The sequence below is a fragment of the Malassezia japonica genome, chromosome 3, assembly GCF_029542785.1.
Source record: "Malassezia japonica chromosome 3, complete sequence".
Lineage (NCBI taxonomy): Eukaryota > Fungi > Basidiomycota > Malasseziomycetes > Malasseziales > Malasseziaceae > Malassezia > Malassezia japonica.
This window is the reverse complement of record NC_083372.1, coordinates 975,502-993,182: the sequence shown is the minus strand read 5'-3', so window position 1 is coordinate 993,182 and position 17,681 is coordinate 975,502. Positions and strand designations below refer to the sequence as shown.

The following is a 17,681-nucleotide window of genomic DNA, read 5'->3' as shown; positions in this document are numbered from 1 at the left end:
ATGTAAATGCCTTGAGTAACAGCACGCTCTCTACGCCATGGCCAAAGGTCCATCGCGCACAGGCCATGCTGCACGACGTTCTCCAGAAACGACCGTCTATGGAGAATCTGATTGAGGAGACCTTTGGTATATTGAGTTATTCTGCGGGGGTGCCCCGCGTTCAAGAAGATATGCGCAATACCATCTGTGTCGACCCCGTTCCGATGCCCAGCAGCGCTGATCGGTCGCAATTTGCGACGCTGAAAGAGCAAGAAGAGAACAAGGCAAACAAACAACCCACCCCTGTTGGGTGGTACGGCACGCGTACTTCGACTGTTCTGCTCATTACACGTTCCTCACCGCGACGCGCAATTTATGTGGAGCGCGATGTATACCGTCTGCAAGGTGATGCACCTCCGACGCGCATTGATTTTACCCATCCGCAAGAAGGGGAAATGGCATGCAAGCAGTTCCAGCGGCGATATGAATGGACATTATAGGAAGCTAGATAGAAGTACGTTTAACAGTAAGAACAGCGACGCGGCCATCGATGGAAATGTTGTGGTTGATACCTGGCATAAGTTGGGAATACGTACTGCGTTTGCCCTCTGGCAACAGCCCCGTCTTCCATTCGACGGTGGCACGCCAAGCGTGCCCACCAAACGACCCTCCCCGCGTGGCCGCTTCGGCGAGCAAATCGCGTCCCACGTCGTATCCATTCGGGATGATGGTGTGCTGCTCGGCCACCGATTCCTCCTTCGACACGGCCAGGAACCAGGCACCTGTGTTCGCCTCCGTGCCATTCTGCTTCCATACGCGAAAGTGGTTGCCTCCAGCCAAGCTCTCCCAGCACGAGCCCACCCACACACCCGGCGAGCCAGGGAAGAGCAAGCTGCGGTACTCAAACAGTTGCGGCACCCAACCATTGCCGTCGCCCAAGTTCGCATGTTGCAGACCACCAAGATGGATGTGTAGGCATTCAAACGAGAACCCAATTGAACTGCGTAAGACTCGCTGCGTACCGCACATAGTCCAAAAGACCCTGCTCGCTCAAAACGCTTGGGTCGGATTGACCCGAAATGATGGCATTAATAGGTTCACGATACCCATTGCCAACGAGCTGTGTGAGAATAGGTTACATACATCCAACATGCTTCCGTTCCTGTCACTTGGGTTGGCCCAGCCCAGCGACGTGTTATCGCCGGGCCGAGGCTTGGGATCGAGCGATACCTTGTGGTATACTTGATCAGGCTCGTACTTGGTCACCTTGGAAGGGTCGTCCTTCGCAATACGGTGGGCCTCGCCAGCATGAACCTTTGGTATGTCGGGACTCGAGACGTGTGCGCTAACCGCGAGCGCGCTACTCAACCACACGATCCATCTCAGTCGCATTGTTATGGTTTTGGCACGTGGGGTGGTCCAAGCGCGACAAACTACGAAAGCGGCAATTTCGGCGGGCGGGGGGGCGGCGCTGTGGAGAGACGCTGCGACAGGCTGGAGTCGGTGGTGGCCGATGCCGCGTTGCCGAGCATCTTGAGCCCGAACTGCTGCGTACTGGATGCGGATGCAGCAGACGAGCCCGACTCCTGCTGTGCATAGTGGTTATTCAACTTGGTCTTTTCCTCCACGGCGCGCGCCTCCGACTTGGTCAGGTACGGCGAGGTAGCAGGCGGCGAGGTCGCTTCTGCAGTCGGCGTCGTGACCACAGGCGGTGCGACCGTGGGTGCGGGCTCGGCATGGTGTTGAGCAACAGCGTCCTGTGCCTCGTAATACCGACGCATCTGCTGTTTCTCGTCCTCTGCCGACGGCATCGCGATCGGCGCGGCAGCTTTGGCGGACGGAACCGACTGGGCAATCAGCGAAGGTGCAGGCGCCTCGTCCTGTAGCACAATAGTGGGATCATCCTTGTGGAAATCGGCAACCTCGTTGCGTGCGCGCTCGTACAGAGCCGCCTTCTCGTCCGCGGCAGAAGGGTAGTTGAAGGAGGCGCGAGGTGCATTGGAAGCGCCAGACGCGGCCACCGGAGCAGTTGCGGCTGCGGTAATCGGCGCCGCAGCGGGTGCAGCGCTCTCTTCGTCTGCGCCTCGTTGCTCAGGGAACTCGACGCCATTCTGATAGCCGCTCTGGAAATTTTGGGCTTCGGCACGGGCGCGCTCAAAGAGGCGCACCTTTTCGCTCTCTGCCGACATGAATCCCTTCTGAGCAGCCGGGTGGGTAGAAGGCTCCGCGGTAGACGAAGCGACCGGCTGGGCGGCCGACGAAGCCGCCGGAGGCATCTGCGAATATCTCCGGTTGTAGTCCTCTGCAATGAGCTGGGCCGTCGTCGGCACTCGGCTCTGCCGCACCGGCTCGGCAAACGTCGGCGACTCTGCGCCATAGTTGTGCCGAGTGGCCAGCGGCGAGCTCGGGTAGGCCTGTGTCACGCGGCGGGGACTATCCAGAGGCGATCCGCCCTGGAAAGGGAGGACGTCACCCGGGCGTAGCGCGTTGCTGGGCATCTGCATCAGCGCAGTGTGGTTCGCTGCAGAGACTGGGCGGCGTGCATCCGCGTCGAACGAGTTCTGCGTCGGAGAGTTGGGATCGGATTGGAACACCAGCGGCCCCCGTGGCGTAGCCGTGCCAAGGAACGCCGCGTCGTTCTCCAGAGCAGGGATCGAGGACGTCTCGTCGGAGAGCATGCGCTCGTACTGATCAAAGCGGCCCGGCTGGGGATACTCCAGCGGCTCGTTCTCCGCATACACTTGCTGCTGTTGCTGTACCGGTGCGGCTTGCTCCGCTCCCTCCTCGAGACAGAGCGAGGGCACCTTACCGATACGTGCCATCGTTGCCGTGCTCACACTCGATGGGAAGGCCGAAATCTGGAGCTTCAGATGCTCAAACACGATGCGCTCCTTGCCGACTTCGACACCGACGCGCAGCTGGTGCGAGATTTCGATATGTTTGGCCGTGTGCACCGACATGAGCGTGCGCGACTTGGGGATCGTCATCGAAAGGTCGTACATCAAGAACTCGTCCTTGTGGATCTTCTTCCGGACGTTGCGGTTCTTGTGGACGAGAATCTCGGAGCGCTGCTGTGCCGTGCTCGGTGTGCCATCGGCTGCCGTGTCGCCTTTCGCGAACGGAAGATAGGTTACGGTTTGGCGCACAGATGCGCCGACCGTCTTGAGCTTGACCGTCTCGGGTGACTTGCTATACACCACCACTCGTACGTCCAAGGTATCCAGCGCAGCGTATGCCTGTTTGTTCCTGTACAAACGCACACGGAACGGACCCACAGTGTCTTCGTGCTCTTCCGGGACACTGCGTCAGCATCGATACATACTTGTACGCCGGCCACGTCGAGTGCAGCTCGTGTTTCTCGAGGACAATCGTGCGGCGATCGTGCACAACAGTCTTGATCGAAGAACGCTTCAGCAGGCCACTGTATTAGACACGCACACAACGTACCGCTTCACTCGAGCACAAAGCGTCGCGATGAGCGCATAGCTGATCCCGCCATTCTTCTCCAAGCGCAGCGTAGCCGGAAGTTTCTCCGGGATATTCACGCGAAACGGAAAACTCCGCTGGGTGAGTAATGCGCACGTACCGATGGCAGCTGCGCCCATGACTCGCCATCCGTGCGCACACCCTGAGGAGCCACCCACACGTCGATGGGGCCCTGTCCGATTAGCTCAGTCCATGACTCTCCGGATGGCAAGGTCTCCGTCTTGGCCATCTCGACGCGCAGCCAGGCAGCCTCGAGGGGCTTGGAGGACCCCTGAATTTCGATGGTGCCGGATAAGTGCGCGGGCGGCCGCGTCTCGGACGAAGGGATGCCGGGATAGCCCTGCAAAAAGTCCCGATTTGGTGGGGGGCGCAGGACGCTATGTGAGCATAAAATACGCACAGTTTAGGTGGGGACATGATCCAACAGTCGTCGCAGTACAGAGGCCCTTGGGAGCTAAAGCGCGACGTATCCCCGATGCACTCCACTTGGCACAGCCGCAATCGGCCAATGACAGGGCGCCAGGGACACAGGGGCACAACTCAAACGGGAATACAGGCTACGAGCAGGCAACTATCCAGAGCACATCAGGCACGCCTCCTTGTTCTCCAAAGAGCACGCAAGCCTGTCGGCCTCCTCTTGACGGCGCCGCTGGCGCTCGAGGGCCGCCTGGAAACCGGCGTCTTCCGAGTCCTCCGGCGCGCCCTCCTCTGGGCGCTGCGAGCCGGGGCCATCCTGGGTGATGGTGCCGTCGACGCCCAGACGGCCGACGCCGTTCACGACCTCGTTGTATGCTTTGCCCTCCTGCTCCGGCGCCGGCGCCGGCGCCGGGGGAGCAGCCTTGGCGTCCGTAGCAGCGTGCACCTTGGGCTGCGGTGCGGCCTTGGCCTGCGCGGCAGCAGCCGAGGCGTTCTTCTTGGACTCCTTGGCAGCGACAATGTCCTCCTTGCTCACCGTGAACTGAATGGCGTTGGCAGCAGGGCGAGTGCGCAGGTAGTACGTGCCGGTCTTGAGACCCTTCTTCCAGCCGTAGAAGTGCATCGAAGTAAGCTGGCCAAAGGTCGGCGCACTGAGGTGAATGTTGAGACTCTGGCTCTGACAGATGAACGCGCCACGGTCCGCAGCCATGTCGATAATCACCTTTTGGCTAATCTCCCACACCGTCTTGTAGAGCGCCTTGATACGGTCGGGGATACCGGGGACGTTCTGGATCGAACCACCGTGGGCAATGATGCGCTGCTTCATCGCCTCGTTCCAGAGGCCCTGCTCGACAAGCTCGCGGAGCAGCCAGGGGTTCACCACCTGGAACTCACCGGCAAGCACGCGGCGCATGTAAATGTTGTTCGTGTAAGGCTCGAAGCACTCGTTGAAGCCGAGGATCTGACTCGTCGACGCAGTCGGCATCGGCGCGAGGAGCAGCGAGTTGCGCAGACCGTGCTGGGCAATCTTGGCCTTGAGCTCAGCCCAGTCCCAGAGGTCCGTGGGGGTCTTGTTCCACAGGTCGTACTGCAGGATGCCCTGCGAGGCAGGGCTGCCCTCGTAGGTCTCGTACACACCCTGCTCCTTGGCAAGCTCGCACGAGCGCTCCAGGGCAGCGTGGTAGATCGTCTCGAAGATCTGCAGGTTGAGCATGCGCGCCTCGGAGCTGTCAAAGGGATAGCCCATAATCATAAAGGCGTCCGCCAGGCCCTGAACACCGATACCAATCGGGCGGTGGCGCATGTTGGAACGGCGCGCGCTCTCGACGGGGTAGTAGTTGATGTCAATAATGCGGTTCAGGTTCTTGCACACCACCTTGGCCGTCTCGTGCAGGCGGGCAAAGTTGTACTTCTTCGACGAGCCAGTGCCCTCAATAAAGGTAGGCAGGGCAATCGAGGCCAGGTTGCACACGGCGGTCTCATCCGGCGAGCTGTACTCGATAATCTCCGTGCACAGGTTCGACGACTTGATCACACCCACGTTCTTCTGGTTGCTCTTGCGGTTGGCAGCATCCTTGTAGAGAATAAAGGGGGTACCCGTCTCGATCTGCGCCTCAAGGACCGCGTACCAGAGCTTCTGCGCCTTGACCGTACGACGGCCGCGGCCCTCGCGCTCGTAGCGCTCGTAGAGCTCCTCGAACTCCTCGCCGTAGCAGTCCGCGAGGCCAGGGCACTCGGCAGGGCACATCAGCGTCCAGTCACCACCCTGCTCGACACGCTTCATGAACAGATCAGGGACCCATAGGGCGTAGAAAAGGTCGCGCGCACGAACCTCCTCCTTACCGTGGTTCTTGCGGAGGTCAATGAACTCAAAGACGTCCGAGTGCCACGGCTCAAGGTAAATGGCAAACGCACCAGGGCGCTTGTTGCCACCCTGGTCGACATAGCGGGCCGTGTTGTTGTACACACGGAGCATGGGAATGATACCGTTGCTAACACCGTTCGTGCCGGCAATGTACGAACCGGTACCACGGATGCAGTGGATGTTGAGACCGATACCACCGGCCGTCTTGCTAATCATCGCGCACGACTTGAGCGTGTCGTAAATGCCCTCAATCGAGTCGTCCTTCATGCACACCAGGAAGCACGACGACATCTGGGGGTTCGGTGTACCGGCGTTGAAGAGAGTCGGCGAGGCGTGCGTAAAGGCCTTCTCCGACATCATGTTGTAGGTCTCGATCGCGCTCGCAACGTCGGTGCCGTGGATACCGACAGCAACACGCATGAGCATGTGCTGGGGGCGCTCCGCCACCTTGCCGTTGATGCGCAGCAGGTACGAACGCTCCAGCGTCTTGAAACCGAAGAAGTTCTGGGTAAGTAGCAAAAACGTACATAGTGGAAGTCGCGCTCGTAGATGATCGCCGAATCGAGCGTCGTCTTATTGTCCATCACCGCCTTGTAGGTCTCATCCGAGATCATGGGGCTGTGCTTGCTGGTGCGGGGGTTGACTACATGTTAAACTTGGCAACATACCATACTCGTAAAGGTCCTGAACGACCTGGCTGAACGACTTCTTGGTCTCCTTGTGCAGGTTGCTGATCGCAATGCGCGCAGCGAGCACAGCGTAGTCAGGGTGCGTCGTCGTCTTGTACGCGGCCGTCTCGGCGGCGAGGTTGTCGAGCTCAACCGTAGTCACACCCTCGTAGATACCGTCGATAACCTGTATTAGTGTTACGCCACACGACATACCTTGCGGGTGATCTCGATCGGGTCCACATAGTTCATGTCCAGGCCATAGCAAAGCTTCGAGACACGGGCCGTGACCTTGTCGAAGCGGACCTCCTCTTTACGTCCGTCTATTATGAGCATAGAAGGTGTACGTACCTCGTTTGTAGACGAAAATCATTGTAGTGAATCAATACCCAAACCAACAGAGGAGGGTAGAGGACACGGTACGAAGGAAAAGAGGCGCGCGTTTAAAAACCTATCCAAGAAACGCGCCCAAGGAGATCGATCAGTCGCGGTGCGCGTCACAAACAGCGCGTCCTACGCGTCTACCTGCGCGGACTTAAGTGGCGCGTTGATCTCCTGGCGCGTCGGCCCTACTCAGCTGCGAGTAGGCTCTCGGCCGACTTGGCCGCTGCGCGTCCAACAAACGAAACCGCGTCGAGGGGGTAGAGGGGCAATAATGTATTGCGTACCGATTCCAAAGACGCGGACCCAGCTGCAGCCGGAGGCGATCCATCCGATGGGATATCTCTACTGTGGGTACCCACCCCGCGCAAATCCTGCATTCCCTTGCGGTCCAATCGGACGCTTCCGTAAAGCCGTGATGCGGGCCCGTGATCCGGTACGCGACGCGATGAGCGACGCGTCTGCTCCCAAGTCACGCGAGACACGTCCAAACACGGCGCGGGACGTGCGATGGGCCGAGCGGGGCGATCCGCGTGTCTCGCAGGGCGTAGTTTACATTGCGCAAAGTCAGCGGATAGGAAAAGACTGTGGGGCTACCAGGAAACTTTAGAACTACGATGAGCTCGCCAAATGACGTCTAAATAGAACCCTTTATGACTCCCTAGCGTGACAAAGACCGGACTAGCTCCCATTGCCACTACGCGTGGTGCTATGCGCAAGGAAACGAGTGCAAGAAGACCTTGCCACCCCAGAGAGAGGCCCGTATGAAGAAATCACCTTGGGTCTCGAGGGTATGTTTCAACGTTGGACCCAAAGGATGTGCGGGCACAGTCGTATGGGGAGAAAAGGAGTGGGCAGGCAGGGGGTGGGGAAATTAATCAATTAGCAAGGCTCATAGGTGTCGAAACCGTGTTGCAGGCTAGACATCAACGAGTAGTACAAAAGTGCCACAGAACATTTACGCGAAACCGTCGTTCATGCCACGGCCACCGTTGAAGGCCTTGAAGGCCAGGTAGCCAATGACGGCAAGCATGAAGGTGAGCTCAAGCCTAAAGTGTTAGCTTGCTGCACATTGCGTAAAATACGTACCAGCCAATCCAGCCAAAGGCGCAAATGGCACGGAGAGCCGAGCACTGGGGAATGCCCGAGGCGGGGTTGCTGCAGTCGGCGTTGCCAACGGCAGACGAGAGAGCAGCGGAACCAGCGAGCCAGAAGATCCAGGTGAGGATGATAAAGACGGCGTGCGAAGCAATAGACGAGAGGAAACCACCAATACCGGACAGGAAAAGACCGATCTAAACAAGTTAGTATACTGCTCCCAAAACACGGAAATACGTACGTAGACAATCGAGAAGAGGAAGCCCCACCAGCCGGCGAAGATGAGGAAACGGGTGCTGTCGCGGACAAGGTTGTCCTTGGGCTGCTCGTTCGAGTTGAAGCTGGCGACAACGGCCGAGGAGATCACGGCAACGATGAAGGCCAGGAGGGCGAAGATACCGAAGGCGATCGGGTGACCGCGGCGGACTGTAGAGCTAAGATCGACCATGGTATAGGTATGCAAAGGTTACTTGAGTAACGGTGGTGGTAGATACGGTGGTGGTGGACAGATACGTGTCTTGAAGTAGGAAAATCACTTCTTGTCCAGCTGCACAGTGGCAAGTAGTCAGAAACAAACAAGTACCCGATACGTTTCCGGGAATGTAGCCCTGGCCAGATACATCGCTCCCACCGGATTCATACCCCCAATGACCCAATGCGCAACTATGACCTGTTCCGTCCAATGTGTTGTTTACGCCGCATACGGCATGTTGACCGCTAACGCCGGCCACCCAGCTTTCCCGCACACTTCTGAGTTGCACCGTGCAATACGCGTGTTCTTTCCAAAACAAGTAAGTGCGCGTGGGCTTTCGCGCAAAATATATGCACGCGAGCTGCATACGCAGAATTCTACGGCAATACTGCATATAGGGTATTTCGGGCACCCTGCGACGGGAGCTCAGTTTAGGAGATAGGTGGAATTATTTTTATCGATCCGGCAGTAAAAAAAGCAGCGCGCCGACAGTCCCTGTCGTGACAGGGGCGCGCAGCAAAAGAGTGACTTTACCCGGGCTCGAACCGGGGACTTCCACGGTATTATCCGTTTCCACGATTTGTTAACGATTGTTAACGTGGTACTCTAACCAACTGAGTTATAAAGTCATCCTGATGAAAAGGACGCCCCATATTCTTACTTGATTGTGTGGAGAATCGGAATGGACAAAGACGCGTAGAGGGTCCTTGGTACCCCACACATGGTAGTTCGAGCAATGTGCCTTGTTGCTATGGGACAAGCGGGTATAGATGTGTAGAAAAGGACTACTCTTCGTCATCCTCGTCGAACTCCTCGAGGTCCTCCTCGTCGTCGTCGTCAAACTCCACCTCGTCGTCGAACGCAGGGTTGTCGTCCTCCGCGTCAAACTGGGGACCACGAAGACCCTTGACCTTCTTGACGTTGAGCTGGGACAGATCCTGCTTGCCAAGGTGCACACGGCCAACCATGTCACCCATCTCGTCCGTGTCGATGTTCTTGCGCTTGCCCTTGCCCTGGGTGTTCTTCTGCGCGACGGTCTTGGGCCTGCGCAGCGCCTGGGTCATGCGGTCGTTAGCCGGCAGCCTGCGGCGGAGCTCAAAATCGAACGACGGTCCGCTCAGCTCCAGCTCCATGCGCGGCGTCTTGGTGCCCGAAGCAATCATCTTGGCCGTGTACACACGGAAGTTGATCACGCACGGAGGGCAGCGATGCACGGCACTGCCACCCGTGATTTTTTCCGAAATTCCAGCGGCACGGTAGAGACTGGCGAGGTCGTTCTCGTTCTTTTCCTCCGATGGCTTGGTCGAAGATGGAGCGACGCTCACCGAGATCACGTATTCCAGACCGCTGAGCGCAATGTTGTTCGGGTTCAGCTCCTCGCCGCGGTAAAAGTCGAGGAGGAGCGACTTGAGGTGAAGGAACGCACCCGACGGCGCAAGGCCCGCGCCTGCCGCCGTCAGGCGGTCGCCCTCGGCATCCGCCGCAAACTCCGGACCAGAGAAGTGGAAGAGCGGGCGCATTCCGACGCTCGGCTTCGACGTCTTGAACTCCTTCATGCTCTTGGAATCCAGAATACCCATCTCGAGAATGTCGAGCACCTCGCCTTCAAACAGGCGGATCCAGCACAGGTTATCCGGGCGCTTCTTTTGGCTGCTGCCGACGACAAACAGGCTTGCATCGTTCTTCTGTCCCCAGAACTCGATGCTCGATGCGTCCTCGAACGGAAGCACGTCGTTGTGCTTGTTGAACGGAATCGCATCAGGTTTCTTGAGCGAGCTCAGCTCGGCGAGCGCGAGGTTCACCTTTTCCGACGTGCGGTGGCCCTTGACAAAGACAGCCGTTTTCGCATTCTCGTAGTCCTTCGATTCACGCTGGGCGAGCGCGCGCTTCGAGCGCGCGTTTTTCGGCTTGACAGTACGCAGCATGGCAATCGGCAAAGAAGCAACGCCGCTGGAAGATTTTTTCTCGGCCGGCAAAAAAAAGCGGGGCGCTCTCCACTTGTCGAAACGCGATGATTTCGTCGGCGGCGTGGGTTGCGCGCGGTTTTGCCGCGCGGCACCCTCAGAAACATGAGCTAGACGAAGCAGAGCTGGAGCGCGTCAGCCGTCTCACGAATATTGAGCTGAACGATGCGAACCAGCAACTTGCTGCTGCGAAAAAAGCTGATGGCGATGGCTGGGAAGATGTCGGCAGCGACGAGGAGATGGAAGAGGACCAGAATGACGACCCTGAAGACCTGAGTCGGTACCGCCTGGACGAGTACGACGAGGAGCCGAGCCAGAGCATTGCCATGGGTGCGTTGAGCAACATCCGTGGCGTGCAGGCCTTTCGCAGCAACGACGACGATCCCTACATCACCCTGAAAGACGACCCTGCGGACGAGGAGGAAGAGCGCGAGCAGCTCGAGGTCCTCCCGACGGATAACCTTGTGTACGCCGCCAAGACGGAGGACGATGTGTCGATGATTGAGGCGTACCTGTACAATGCCGACGACCAGAATCTCTACGTGCACCACGACCTGCTGCTCCCTGCCTTCCCCTTGCACCTCGAGTGGCTTGATTATGCGCCTGCGCCTGTGCTGGAGGCTAGCGCCGAGCGCCGCCCCGCTGGTACGATGGGCAACTTTGTCGCGGTCGGCACGATGGACCCCGAGATTGAGATCTGGGACATGGACACGATCGAAGGCGTGTATCCCGATGCGGTGCTGGGCCGCAAGGACCTCACCGAACAGCTCAATGCCCCCGCTGGCACTGGCAAGAAGAAGCGCCGTGCGCCCAAGGCGCGCGTGCCGAACCCGACGCACCACGTCGACGCTGTGCTGAGTCTGTCGTGGAATAAGCGTGCGCGCAACTTGCTTGCGTCGGCCTCGGCAGATACCACGGTCAAGATTTGGGATCTCTCGCGCCCGATGGTGGGCGAGTCGTCTGCGGCGCTGCGCTCCTTCGACGGCCATACCGACAAGGTGCAGAGCGTCGCGTGGCAGGTCACGGCGCCCGGTCTGGCGACCGGCAGCGAGAACCCTGCTGTGCTGCTGAGTGCTGGCTATGACAAGACGGTGCGTGTGTTCGACACGCGCATGCCCGACCAGGCGCTCGTCGCCGGTATCCCTGCGGACGTCGAGGCGGTGCGCTGGAACGGCTGGAAGGACCAGAGCTTTTTGGTCGCGCTCGAGACGGGCATTGTGCAAGGATTTGACGCACGCAAGCTTTCGTCGACGCTCACGTCGGACAGTGCGCAGTTTACGCTCGTGGCGCACGATGCGGCGTGCACGACGCTCGACGTTTCGCCGCATATCCCCGGCTGTATCCTCACTGGTGGCACCGACCGCCAGGTGAAGCTCTGGAGCATCGACGACGAGGACGCGGACAAGCCGCGTAGCATCAACCTGGTCACCTCGCGCGACATGGACGTCGGTAAGGTCTTCACCGCGAGCTTCTCGCCGAACGACCCCCTCACGGTCGCCGTCGCGGGCTCTAACGGCAAGCTCCAGATTTGGGACACGCTCTCGAACCCCGGTATGCGCCGTACCTTTGGCGACCGTCTGCGCCGCATGGACCAGTATGCCGACCGTCACCCTGCGCAGGCCGCTCCGGCGCGTCTGGACGAGGGCGAGCGCCCCGACGTGATCCAGCTAGAGGACGACGCGTCGGAGGACGAGGACGAGGACATGGATGCATAGACCTCCACATACGTAATTCTTCCAATCCGCCCATTTTATGGACGAAGTCGATATCTTTGAGGACGCGCTCTTTACCGTCTTTGCGCATCACCAGCCCGCACGTGGCGACCCCGGCTCGGTGGCGCACTATCCCCACGCGGCGCTCCCGGGATGGGTGGGTGAAAAAGGCATTGCGTACCGCATCGCGGATCTCAGCAGCGCCAACACCAAGCTCTTTGCGCACCACCAGTGGGACGCGGGCGTGTACCTCGCCGACCTGCTCGCGGAGGCGCCAGCGTGGGCGGATGCGCGCGGGCGAACCGTCGTGGAGCTCGGTGCGGGCACCGGGCTTCCTGCGCTCGTCGCAGCCGCCATCGGAGCGAAGCGCACGGTGGTGACCGACTACCCCGACAAGGATATTGTCGCGAATCTCGAGCAGAACGCCGCGTGGCTCAAGGGGCGCGCGCCGCACGCGCTCCCGCTCGACGTGCGCGGCCTCGCGTGGGGCGAGGGCCTCGACGTGTTTCTCGACATGTACGGCACCATGGACTGCGTCATTGCGGCCGATGTGCTATGGGTATCTTCGCAGCATGCCGCGCTTCTCGACACGGTATGTGCGCTGCTTGCACGTACGAAAGACGCGCGATTTTTGCTCGCGGCCGGCTTCCACACTGGGCGCCCGGCGATTGCGCGCTTCCTGGACGCGGCCCAGGCGCGGGGCCTCGCGTTCGACGAGGATGCGCCGCACGGCGGCGTGTACGAGCGCAGCATCTTTGGCCAGATCCAGCCGTACACGCACAGCGTGCGGGATGAGCACGGCGAGGAGGACATGGGCGATATCCAGGAGCGGGGGCAGTGGATCGCGGTCGCGAGCTTCCGGTGGGCCTAGCGGCGCGCCTTCTTGGCGGGATGGCCGTCTACCAGCGCCAAGAGGCGCGTCCGTTCTTTGCGCGCGGCGGGGTCGTCGTACATCACATGTGGCTGCTCGTTGGGCTCGGTCCACCACGACTGCGACGACGGGACGTCTTGTTCCGGCTCGGGCGTCGGCTCCGCGTCCGGCGTGTCGCTCGCATCCGGCGGCGGCGGCGGCGGCGGCGGCGGCGGCACGTCGCTCGTTTCGCGGAGCCGCCCTGTACGTAGGACCTTTTGCAGAAATTCATACCCCACGACCGGTACACCCCATGCAGCCGCCTTTTGGGCTTTGACGCCGTGCCTCGCGTCGCCTTCTGCGACGAGGTGCGTCGTACGTGCCCTGCTCATCGCGTCTTCGACCGAGGCGCCGATCGCGTGGATCGCCGCGAGCGCGTGGTGGTACTCGGGCCCCTCGCGGTCGACGCCAGTGAAGCTGAAGCGCACCGCGTCGGCGCCCGGCACCGGCATCGGCGCCCGTGTCGGCTCGCTCGCCACGTACGCCTTGGGATCGACGAGGCGGTCGTAGTGCAGGCACAGCTCGACCCAGTGGTGCGTGACGCATTGGCCCGCCCCCCGGCCCCCCACGAGCGGGCGCACGGTGTACATGGCGTCCTGCTCTGCGACGAGCACGCCGCCTGCGCCGCGGATTGCGCTGGCGACGCGCCGCGTGCGGGCGTCGTCGGCCATCGCGACGTGAAAGGTGCGCTGTGCAAAGAGTTTCGGCGCCTCCTGGCCAAAGCGCTCCGCACGCGTCAGCGCGAGGAGTCCTGTGCGTTTCGGTGCCTGCCCCAGGCCCGGCTCGGTCTGGCTGTGGATGCGGTGGACGAGGCGCGCGAGGTCCTTTTGTGGCGGAGCTGCCGGCGCCGGCGCCGAGATCGTCCGCTCGGCCATCGGGATGCGCGGCGGTGGCTGCGGCCGTGGCGGCCGTGGCGCAAGTGGCGCGCGCGCGTCGTACTCGTCCTCGGGCAGCATCGTTCCCGTGTCGCAGCACTCGTCGATCCACTCGACGTGCACGAGCTTGATAGCGGCTGCGGCGCGGATCGGCGCCGGGAGGGCGTCTGTGGTATAGTGCCGCGCGAGCGCCTGCTGCTCGACGACGCGTGTATAGCTCTTGCGGATGCGGCCGTCATCCGGGCCGCACGCGAGGTGGGTAAGCGATCCGTCGAGCGAGAGGCGCGGCGCGAGCGTGCCGCCCTGCTCGTGGATGCGCTCTGCGAGGCGCGCGCGTGTGGATTCTGGGTGAGGTTGGCCACGTACCGTCTACGCCGCTGAGCGCAATGTGCATGCCTTCGAGCGCGCCGAGGCGCGACTCGTCTGCGAGCTGCGCGATATCGACCGCGTCCTCCCCAGCGAGCCATGCCTCGCGAACGAGGTACAGCCACTCGGGCCGCACAACGTGCATATGAAAGCGCACCGCGCACTTGTACTTTTCTGAGCCCGGCTGACGCGCGACGAGGTGCGTGACTTCGCTCGTGAGATTTTTGTGCACGCGCGCTCCGAGCTGCTCGGCAATGTCGACAAGCTCACGCTGCATGAGAAATGACGCGTACCTTTTCGTCTGTGATCCCGGTAAAGCTCAGTACGACGCCCTGGAGCGGCTTGGACGCGAGAAAGTCCTGCGCGGTATGCGCGCCGCGCGTTGTGCCGTGGTCGCGTGTCGCCTGGAAGTGCGCGTCGTCCTCGGCATCCGCACGCTGCCGCTCGCGCGACGCGGTCGACACAGGCACCGGGCGCAGCTTGACATTGGGGATCTTGGTCGAGCGGTGCGTCCGCTGCAGCCGATTCGTGCTCATGAAGGGGTGGAGGGAATGGAGGCGTGTAGGGTACGCTTAGGCCATGGCGTCTGCCGATGCGGGGCGGGTGCCGCCCAGGGTCGTGCAGCGTGTCGTGCTCGACTACCTTGTGCACCATGGACACCTGAACGCAGCAGTGGCGTTTATGAACGAGGCCGGCTGTGACGGCGACATGCAGCTGTCGACCGCGCAGCGCGAGCATGCGGCGGCGCGCCAACGTACGTCCCCCAACTCACCTAGGCGTCTGCAGCGCGATACACGACGGGCACATTGACGCGGCGCTTGCGCTGTGCGACACGCACTTCCCGGGCGTGCTCCTGGCCCGCCCGACGCCGGACAACCCTGCGCGGCAGCGCTCGTTTCCGCCGCACCCCGTGTCGCTGAATCCGTTCCACCTCTGGCTCAACCTGCACATGCAGCAGTTTGTTGAGCTTGTGCGTAAGCTCTATGCCGAGTATGAGGCGCAGACACAGGCCGCAGGCGAGGACAATGCGACGCTCCAGGCGGCCCTCGCCGAGATCCAGCTCTTGAATGCGCGCGTCCGCACGCTGCCGCAGGAGGAGAGCGACGTGTACGTCGCCCAGATCGATGCGATGGTCGCGCTACTGGCCTATACAACTGCGAGCGACACGCCGTCGCCCGCCATACTCGACCCCGCGCGGCGCACGGCGCTCGCGGCGCAGATCAACTCGGCGATGCTCGCGCACGCGGGCCTCCCGCCGGACTCGGTCCTCTCCTACATTACGCGGCACACTGCCTGCGTCCTGGACGCACTGCACGACGAAAACGTCCAGGTGCCGCGCACCCACCCGATCGTCGCGTTGACCGACACCGAGGCGCGGAACGAAGTGTGGGACGACGCCACGTCGACGCCGAGTCCGCAGCGCACCAACGGCGAAGACGCGGTCCTGCGCACTCCGCGCATGGATGGCGAAGAAGATAGCGTGATTCTCCCGCCGTGGGGCGCCCTCGGCGTCGTCGACTTGTAGATCTTCTAGCGCTCTGACACGTGCTTCTCCACATCCTCTTGCGACGATGGCCGAGATGATGATCCAGCAGCGCGCGCGGCGTGCGACGGCGGGCAACCGGTATGTATTCTAGCTCATGTAGCATGCGCGAACTGCTGGAGCAACAGGAAGTCGAAGGCGACGAAATGTTTGCCGAGGTCGAGGACGACATCGAGTTCGAGGGCGGCGACGGTACGTTTGCTGTGCTGACGCAGATGAGCCGGACATTGTCGACTCTGACTTTGACGGAAACAGCGAGGAAGAGGGGAGCGGGGAGGATGTCGAGGCGGAGCAGACGCTCGAGCGCGAAGAGAAGCGCGAGCGCAAGGCGGCGCGGCCACGCGCCGTGCCGCTGCACGCGATGCGCCCGGCGATGGGGCCCGCGACGGCGGCGGCGCCGCGGCCTGTCGAGCGCAAGCCCCGCCGGCCCTCGCATCCTATTCCTGCGCCGAGCTCGGGGGGGCTGCGCAGCAGCTCGCGCCACTCGACGGTCCAGTCCAAGCTCGAGACACAGACCAAGCTCAAGGAGGCCGAGGAGCGCCGCGCATCAGTGCGCGCGCGCCCGGTCCGCAAGCGCGCCAAGATGCTGACGCAGGACGCGCTCATCTCAGAGGCACTCGAGACGGAAGAGGAGAATATTCAGAGCCTCCAGCGCTTCCTGCAGCAGGAAGAAGATCGCAAGGCGCGGCAGCGGGCATCGGGCAAACGCGATATCAAGGGTCCGTACGTGCGCTGGATTAGCACCGGCCTCTCGCAGAGCGTGTTTGCGATTCGCGCCGAGCAGAAGGAGGCCGAGGCACGGGCGGCTGCCGCAGAGCGCGCGGCCGCCGCGGAACGCGCGGCAAAGGAGCAGCGCGAGCGCGAGGAACGCGCGGCAGAAGAGGAGCGCGCGGCACAGGAAGAGCGCGCGCGCATCCGCGCCGAAAACGGAGAGATGGAGGTCGAGGAAGCCAAGGAAAGCGATGCTGGCGCAGGCGCCGAGCAAGAAGAGGCACAGAAGAAGGACGCCGAGGCGCCCAGAGACGGCGAGGAGGATAGAGTGCGGTCAAGCAACGACGAGCACGCGCCCAGCGCCGAGGAGCCGGGGCGAGGCGCCGAACAGGTGCCCAGCGCCGAGCAAGCCGAGGCCAAGGACGGCGCGGAGGGCGAGGCTAGCTCGTCTGCTGCGCAAGCTGCGCAACGGCCCCCGGATGCGGCGCCCGACACCCTGTCGCCTTCTGAGCGCAGCGACACGCCTGTACAGACCTCGGCGCCGTCGGCGACTCCTGCACCTATTGCATCCTCAGCACCCTCGGCGCCCTCGGCGCCCCCGGTGCCCTCTGCAGCTCCTGCGCCATCGACTACTCCTACACCTTCTGCTACTCCTACACCTACGACGCCTACTCCTCAGCCCTCGCAGCCTGCCCAACCCTCTGCACCTGCCCGCTCCCCACCCACCGCCCCGCCCCCCGCGGGCCCCATCAAGGCTGAGGACGAGCCGGAAAAGTCGCACGACACGCCCGAGCCTCCCCCGGAGACTCCGTCCGAGCCGATTGATACGACGATCACTGCCCGCACGATCCTTTCGCTCTGCAACCTGGACCCCAGCGCGACATGGGCGGACGAGTTCCGGATGCTGCTGGGCGACCACTGTGAGTGGGACCGGCTCCCGATCGTCCCTTCGCGCAACCGCCCCTTTCGCCCCCGGCAGAGCACCTGCGTCATCACCGGGCTTCCTGCGCGCTACCGCGATCCCCGCACTGGCATTGCGTACGCGACGCAGGAAGCCTTTGATACCATCCAGCGTGTGCTGCGTGACGAGTTCCTATGGACGGGCTCTGGCGCGCGCATGCTCCCCCTGTCGTCTGGCTGCTATGCCGGGCGTGTTGAGGACTACGGTGCCGGCGGCATCTTTGCCGAGGCGCGGCGCAGGCGCGACACATAGCTTGATACCCCGGCGTATGCCT

The 17,681-nt window shown here is 61.9% G+C and overlaps 9 protein-coding genes and 1 non-coding gene across 10 annotated transcripts; 4 read left to right on the top strand and 6 right to left on the bottom strand.

Annotated features, from left to right (window-relative positions):
• Positions 1-136: 136 nt before the first annotated feature.
• MJAP1_002360 (uncharacterized protein) lies at positions 137-3,882 on the bottom strand (the record flags this gene model as incomplete). Its single annotated transcript, XM_060266299.1, has 11 exons — positions 137-141; positions 576-979; positions 1,002-1,028; positions 1,086-1,099; positions 1,123-1,293; positions 1,330-1,339; positions 1,417-3,279; positions 3,302-3,400; positions 3,427-3,542; positions 3,566-3,842; positions 3,866-3,882. The coding sequence occupies 11 exons, from the start codon at positions 3,880-3,882 to the stop codon at positions 137-139; spliced, it is 3,003 nt and encodes a 1,000-aa protein (XP_060122282.1).
• Positions 3,883-4,036: 154 nt separating this feature from the next.
• Positions 4,037-6,787, bottom strand: RNR1 (ribonucleoside-diphosphate reductase; the record flags this gene model as incomplete). The annotated part of the gene is made up of 5 exons (XM_060266298.1): positions 4,037-6,250; positions 6,274-6,389; positions 6,415-6,601; positions 6,631-6,737; positions 6,766-6,787. 5 exons carry the CDS (start codon positions 6,785-6,787, stop codon positions 4,037-4,039), a joined length of 2,646 nt encoding a protein of 881 aa, XP_060122281.1.
• Positions 6,788-7,753: 966 nt separating this feature from the next.
• Positions 7,754-8,341, bottom strand: MJAP1_002358 (uncharacterized protein; the record flags this gene model as incomplete). Its single annotated transcript, XM_060266297.1, has 3 exons — positions 7,754-7,844; positions 7,885-8,090; positions 8,135-8,341. The coding sequence occupies 3 exons, from the start codon at positions 8,339-8,341 to the stop codon at positions 7,754-7,756; spliced, it is 504 nt and encodes a 167-aa protein (XP_060122280.1).
• A 549-nt stretch (positions 8,342-8,890) lies between these two features.
• MJAP1_002357 lies at positions 8,891-8,994 on the bottom strand. The gene has a single exon. It is a non-coding gene; the product is annotated as a tRNA-Val (tRNA).
• Positions 8,995-9,150: 156 nt separating this feature from the next.
• Positions 9,151-10,290, bottom strand: RPF2 (rRNA-binding ribosome biosynthesis protein rpf2; the record flags this gene model as incomplete). Its single annotated transcript, XM_060266296.1, has 1 exon — positions 9,151-10,290. One exon carries the CDS (start codon positions 10,288-10,290, stop codon positions 9,151-9,153), a length of 1,140 nt encoding a protein of 379 aa, XP_060122279.1.
• Positions 10,291-10,376: 86 nt separating this feature from the next.
• PWP1 (rRNA-processing protein) lies at positions 10,377-12,044 on the top strand (the record flags this gene model as incomplete). The annotated part of the gene is made up of 1 exon (XM_060266295.1): positions 10,377-12,044. The coding sequence occupies one exon, from the start codon at positions 10,377-10,379 to the stop codon at positions 12,042-12,044; it is 1,668 nt and encodes a 555-aa protein (XP_060122278.1).
• Positions 12,045-12,081: 37 nt separating this feature from the next.
• MJAP1_002354 (nicotinamide N-methyltransferase) lies at positions 12,082-12,912 on the top strand (the record flags this gene model as incomplete). Its single annotated transcript, XM_060266294.1, has 1 exon — positions 12,082-12,912. The coding sequence occupies one exon, from the start codon at positions 12,082-12,084 to the stop codon at positions 12,910-12,912; it is 831 nt and encodes a 276-aa protein (XP_060122277.1).
• An 82-nt stretch (positions 12,913-12,994) lies between these two features.
• Positions 12,995-14,728, bottom strand: DPB11 (protein kinase activating protein dpb11; the record flags this gene model as incomplete). The annotated part of the gene is made up of 4 exons (XM_060266293.1): positions 12,995-13,004; positions 13,027-14,170; positions 14,193-14,463; positions 14,486-14,728. The coding sequence occupies 4 exons, from the start codon at positions 14,726-14,728 to the stop codon at positions 12,995-12,997; spliced, it is 1,668 nt and encodes a 555-aa protein (XP_060122276.1).
• A 43-nt stretch (positions 14,729-14,771) lies between these two features.
• On the top strand, positions 14,772-15,717 carry MJAP1_002352 (uncharacterized protein; the record flags this gene model as incomplete). The annotated part of the gene is made up of 2 exons (XM_060266292.1): positions 14,772-14,946; positions 14,969-15,717. The coding sequence occupies 2 exons, from the start codon at positions 14,772-14,774 to the stop codon at positions 15,715-15,717; spliced, it is 924 nt and encodes a 307-aa protein (XP_060122275.1).
• Positions 15,718-15,763: 46 nt separating this feature from the next.
• On the top strand, positions 15,764-17,659 carry MJAP1_002351 (uncharacterized protein; the record flags this gene model as incomplete). Its single annotated transcript, XM_060266291.1, has 3 exons — positions 15,764-15,816; positions 15,839-15,927; positions 15,951-17,659. The coding sequence occupies 3 exons, from the start codon at positions 15,764-15,766 to the stop codon at positions 17,657-17,659; spliced, it is 1,851 nt and encodes a 616-aa protein (XP_060122274.1).
• Positions 17,660-17,681: the final 22 nt, after the last annotated feature.